Here is a 6039-nt window from a genome sequence, read left to right as displayed (position 1 = left end):
CGGCCAACAACCCAACTGGATGTCCACCTGGACGATAACTTAAAGTCTAGAAAAACACCCTGAAGTAAAAAAAAAACACAAAACCAGACCAACCGAGAAGCGACCAACAAATGCTAGAAGATATATACCACTCCTACGGCACTAATAATGTTGTTCTGTTTCAGATCTGCAGCACTCCTGCAAGAAGGTATAGTAGCTCAAATTGTTAATTAAGGAGCTAGATGTTAATTAATATGTAGGAGTAGCAAAGTTAGCAGTTTTTTTTATTTCATGTCTAAATGGGATAAACATTTTTCTTAATATTCTTCACTACTTACAAAACTAGAAGAAAAACACTCGATCGTCGCGTTGTTCTTAAAAATAAAGTCGTTATACTATCGTTGCAGCATGTATGTGAGAGATTTACGGGCAAAATTGAAGCTCATGTTACGTTGTTGCACCACCGCGGGGCAAAAACTTGTCTCGGCGTTAAGGCAGCGACAAACACGTGTTTCGCGGCGACAAACACGCGGTAACTTTGGCGCACCACAGCGATCGAAGATTTACATTACCGTGCGTTAAGGCAGGGGCATTTCGGGAAATCCAACTCGACAGTATGGAATTCCACCGACAGCGACGCGGCCTTTGGCGATGGCCGATGGGCGAGGCGAGCGACAGAGGGAATAGCTCGAGAGCCCGCCGGGCCGCGCCGGTGCCGATATATATACGCGGCAGCGGCTCACTCGCTCCTCCGTGCCCGGCCTCGCCTCACTCATTGCGGGACAGGCAGCATCATATCACGGCAAAGAAAGGCTAGCTGCTTGCTCTCCTGTGCTGTGCTCCCCCGCGCCGGCCGGCCGGCTCTAGTGTAGATACGAGCTAGCTACTAGCTGCCAAATTAAAGGGCAGCAGCACAAAATTCTCCAGGAAACCAGCAGCCGGCCGTTGGAGGCAAGGCAATGGAGGGCCCGTTCGGCTGGGGAAGGCAGGAGGAGGTGGACGGGTGGAGGAAGGGCCCCTGGACCAGCCAGGAGGACAAGCTGCTCGTCGACCATGTCACGCAGCACGGCGAAGGGAGGTGGAACTCCGTCTCCAAGCTTGCAGGTACTGTATCTGTACAATACTGCCTGCTCTTAATAATACCTCGCCAATTACGACCGAGCTCTTTTCACCAAACAGCAGGTTTGCTGCACAACTTGTAAATTATTCAGTCTCTGCAAGTTGCACGGCCGTAAAAAAAAACCTGACGGTGGTGTGCGGTATGCACCTACTTGAGGCTTGTGATTTTCCAAGATATCTTCAGGTGGAGCAACTTGCAGAGGATCTTCATGTGTCCCAGGATTCTACCATGCACGATCGACTCCCTTCCCTTTGCTTGCCAACTTGCTGCTGCCACCGTTGCCGCGAGTGCCATACACATGATTGTACACTGGTGGATACAGAGAGTAAAACAGGATATCCATCTTCAGGATTAGCTAGCTAGTATCGTCTCGTGGGTGTACTAGATCCCATTCGTTCCTCAAATTCTAATGCAAGCATGCAACCTGAGGCAAATGGAGAAGCCTACTTTTGATGATAAGACTGAGACCGTTTCAAAAACCCTCACTTTTACAAATCACAAACAGACGGCTTTTGAAATGAACTTCTCAAAAGCAAACTTCTCCCACAGTTCCCTTCTATTGATGCGTGCTTGTACTATATATGGAGTTGACTAGCTGAGCAGAAGCCGCGGAAGGCCATGCACTCGCACAAACAGGTCCAGAGTGAATCATGATGTGAGAGTGAGTATATCTCCAGCAGTGATGTGCGACTTAGTTTAACCGGTTCACAGCCCAAGCTCCTCGTTAATACTATCATTGGATGCCTATACATCTCCATATGCTGATGAGTACAGGTGTACCTATCAGTCAATTTTCAAGAAAAAATAGAGCTAGAGTTGCCAGTCTTTTTTATCAAAACCTTTTTGTTCCTTTTAGTTAGTTGGTTATATCATGACAGCCATCCCTTACTTACCACTTAATAAAGTTAGTGATTTACCATCACTTGTTGGCGCACATGCGTGATATATAGATTGAGCTATTCATCTAATAAGATCCCTCCCATTCTCATTTTGGCCTTTTATGCTTGACTCAGGGCTCAAGAGAAGTGGCAAGAGCTGCAGGCTGCGGTGGGTCAACTACCTGAGACCAGATCTGAAACGGGGTAAGATCACACCCCAAGAGGAGAGCATCATAGTCCAGCTCCATGCTTTGTGGGGAAACAGGTACTGTAGATTAATTAATTAGCGCACCCATCATGTGAACTTTTTATTGTGTTATTCTGTACTGAACATGAAATAAACAAAGCTGTACCTGATGCGCTAAAACTCTTTGGCATCTGTATTATACTGTAAGCAGGTGGTCGACGATCGCTCACAGCCTCCCTGGCAGGACGGACAACGAGATCAAGAACTACTGGAGGACGCACTTCAAGAAGGGCAAGCCGTCCAAGAGCATCGAGCGCGCGAGAGCCCGGTTTCTCAAGCAGCGCCAAGAAATGATGCAGCAGCAGCAGCAGCAGTCTCTAATTGGTCAGCTTGAAGAGGACGGGGACCAGCGCCGCGGCACGTGCTGCACCGGCGCCACGGCCGACGACGACGACCGTGGCAGCGCAACCGCCGGTGACGCGTGCGCGGCGCCGACGACGGCGGTAGCCACCGATGCGGCCGGGGACCTGATCATGCACGTCGACGCCATGGACTGCTTCATCATGTGCCCCATGTCCTGCGACGACCTCCTCCTCCTCCACGGCGCCGGCGGCGGGCAGGGCGGCGGCACCGCCGGCAGCTGCTGCGGCTCCACGGCCAGCGACGAGTACGGGTCCAGCGAGGAGGACGGCGCCACGTGGGGCAGCCTGTGGAACCTCGATGGCGCCGGGGAGGTGTGCACGCTGTGGTAGAGAGATCGAGATCGATCGATTCGCTAACCTGCCGCCTGCAGCAGCATGCCTTTCTACCTGAGGGGAGAGACAGCTGATCGTCGTCGTGTAGCCGTGGTGTGGTGTGGTGCTGGTGGATAAGGACGGAACGGAACAACTGCTACCGTACGTCCACTTTGCAGGAGCAGCAGCAGCAGCGCTGCCGCCGCCTCAGCCGGTGACACGTTAAAAGCTCCGGGGAACTTCTTTATGCATGGAAAACAAACAAGTTTTTTTCCGATAGCTAGCAATCCGTACCTGAAAAAACTAAGGGGATATGAGGGTGACATACAATTACCCAATTCGATATTGATTATTTGCAACCACGCATCATATGCATATGCATGCATGCTTACACCGAGTGTAAAATACTGAAGTGTATTTACTTGTATGAACAACTTTCAGTCCAGTCATCACTAATCAGTCAGTACATCTGCATTTTTTTTTTTTTTTTGAAACTAGTACATCTGCATTTTTTTTTTTGAAACTAGTACATCTGCATTCTGTTTCAGCAGTACGAATATAATGCATCTGAGACTCTGATTTCAGAGGAGATGGCAGCAGCAAAGCAAGCATTAGGGCTCGGTTTATATACTTTGTCCGGTTGTGCTGCGGAAGCCCACCTCAGAGAGCCCAAAGGCCTCAGTTCCTTGACTGAGGAAACCCGCACTTTTCCGCCTTTAATAAAGCCCAATACTAGATAGAATCTGGCCCAATTCAAAGTGACAACGAAAGGTCTGCATGATAATTGCCTGTCTACTCGGTCTCTGTTGGCTTGCCTACTCCGAATCATGGCTCCGCTGCCCTGAAGTCCAATCGAATAAGGGCATGTACAACTCAAGCACCTCGAATCTATCACACAGATAAGTATAAAGACAGGTCATACAACCCATAGACAGAGTTCTCTCTCTAAGCTATTTAATGCTTTGCATGTAGCTAGGATCAACTATAAATAATTTTTTGTATACCATTTGTGTGGTTATTTCATAGAAAATGTATCAAGGATAAATAAGACTATGAAACTGAGGACAAATTCTTCAAACAGAGATTCTTTGAACAATCCATTGCCTCTCGGTTCCTTATATTGACACATTGCCTAATCTACTCCTCCAAGCACAAATTCAAAGCTAGAAAAATAACAAGCATAGATGCATAAACAGAGGGGACGAGCAGCTCGCCATGACCTGGTGGCGGCCAATACCCTGAATAGCGGGCTTGCCTCTAGATTGTGGATTAGTAGCTACCTCTGGATTGCAGGCTAGCCTTGAATCCATACAGGAACAGGAGCATTTGAACTAGTGGACGTGGGGGCTGGTGGAGCGCAGCTGGAGACCCTGGGCCGCCACCACCTGACGGCGCCGGCGAGGGCAGCCTCCTGTCAGAGGACTGTGTGGACGAAGACGAGCACCACAACCGTCTCCCCTCCGACTCTGATTTCCACGCGCGCCCCTCGATCCGCCACTTCTTGCCCCTGTCCATCGTCTCCGTCTCCACCAGCGCCACTTGACACCGCTCCCGTATGGCCACCGTGGCAACGAGGCCGTCGAGCATGGGCGCAGCCTCACCTCGCGCCAAGCACAACGGCCACCCGCGCGGGTGGGGGATTCTCCCGTGAGCACGGCCTGATCCGCGCGTCGTCGCTCGGAAGCGACGATGTTGTACAGCGCGTCCTCGTCTGGCGACTCAGTCTGGGAGCACGAGCCGGCGTCGTCGCCTCGCAAGACGACGGACTCGCCCGTCTTCTCGGTCCCGAGGTGTTTTCTGCAAAAAAAAAAAGTAAGACAGAGACGGGTTGAATCGCCCTGCTGTACGTGCCCTAACTAACATTGCCTCGGATACCAGCCTCGTACGTACTTGCGCGCTCAATAAAACCGAGGCGACCGATCACATCCTTCGGACCGTTGGAAGGCGTAGAAGGATACCACCGTTATGCCACCGAAGAAACCGGCGCCGGGAGCCACTGATCCGACCGCGTCTGCCAGCCTCCGCGAGGAGGAGACCGACGACGGCTGGGTCCTCCTCGGCGGCGGCGGCGGCGGGGGCAGGACGCCGAGGCCACCGCCGCGGCGCGGCACCACCAGGCCTTCGGCGGGCGGCCAGGGTCAGCCGCCGTTCGACCCCGCCCCGGACGATCTCGTCGGGCGGTACCTGCCGGCGCGCCGCGCCCTGCGGTGCGGCGAGCTGCCGCCGCAGATCCACGACGCCGACGTCTACGGCGCGCACCCGGCGTTCCTCGCCAAGGTCCACCCGCCCGCCAGCGCCAACGGCGGCGGCGGCGAAGGCGACCGGGTCGAGTGGCTCTTCTTCGTCTGCCGCGGGCGGGGCCTCGGCGGCAAGCGGAGGGCGGGGCGAGGCCAACTCCCGCGGCGGCGGCGCGTGGTACTGCCACTCCTTCCGCTACCACGAGGACGCGGCGGGGGCCAGCGCGTCCAGGGAGACCGAGTGGCGCATGGACGAGTACGGCGACCGCGGCGGCGACGACTCCGGCGCCGGCGGGGCGTTCGACATGGTCGTATGCAAGGTGTACCCGGCTCGCGGAGGAGCGCTCCACAAGAGACTCGTCCAGCAGCAGCACAGCACGACGACGCCCGCGGCGAAACTCGCGGGCGCGGACGTGAAGCCGCAGGTGCTCGTGCAACTGTACCTCGCCAGCCGCAGCGTCGGGGACCCGCTGCGGTGCCGCATGCACCACGCCACCTACGTCTGCGCGGCGCACCCCGCGGTGCTCACGGGCGTGCTCCCGGCGGCGAACGACAGGTTCGAGTGGTTCTTCGCCGTGCGGCGCCCGCGAACAACGGAGCACGGCGGCGGCGACGATGGCATTATTGCGCGCCCGCGAAGAGCAGGGCCGGGGCAGTACGTGCCGGCGGGGCGCTACTGGGGCGTCAGGGACGGAGAAGGCCGGGACGTGGGATACCGGCGCGTGTTCCAGTATCGGGAGGACGACGAGGCGTCGCGGAGATTGGCGCGGGCGGAGTGGTGGATGGAAGAATACGGCTTCAGGCCGGACTTCCCGTATGACGAGAACAGCAACGACGAGGAGCTGGTGGTGTGCAAGGTGTACCTCAGAATGGACCGGCGGTAGGACACACTCCATTCGGGCTG

General features: G+C 55.0%; 1 protein-coding gene and 1 pseudogene across 2 annotated transcripts; both read left to right on the top strand.

The window, feature by feature from the left end:
• Window positions 1-749: 749 nt before the first annotated feature.
• On the top strand, window positions 750-3862 carry LOC136497417 (transcription factor MYB8-like). Of its 2 annotated transcripts, none has more exons than XM_066493207.1 (3): window positions 750-1083; window positions 2113-2242; window positions 2373-3862. In XM_066493207.1, the coding sequence occupies exons 1-3, from the start codon at window positions 939-941 to the stop codon at window positions 2914-2916; spliced, it is 819 nt and encodes a 272-aa protein (XP_066349304.1). In that variant the 5' UTR covers window positions 750-938; the 3' UTR covers window positions 2917-3862. The 2 variants fall into 2 exon arrangements, with proteins under 2 accessions (XP_066349304.1, XP_066349305.1); XM_066493208.1 differs by having other exon boundaries at window positions 2376-3860.
• A 1001-nt stretch (window positions 3863-4863) lies between these two features.
• On the top strand, window positions 4864-6019 carry LOC136495938 (uncharacterized; annotated as a pseudogene).
• Window positions 6020-6039: the final 20 nt, after the last annotated feature.

Source organism: Miscanthus floridulus, chromosome 12 (assembly GCF_019320115.1).
Source record: "Miscanthus floridulus cultivar M001 chromosome 12, ASM1932011v1, whole genome shotgun sequence".
In the NCBI taxonomy this organism is placed as follows: Eukaryota; Viridiplantae; Streptophyta; class Magnoliopsida; order Poales; family Poaceae; genus Miscanthus; species Miscanthus floridulus.
This window is presented reverse-complemented; position numbering and strand designations above follow the sequence as displayed.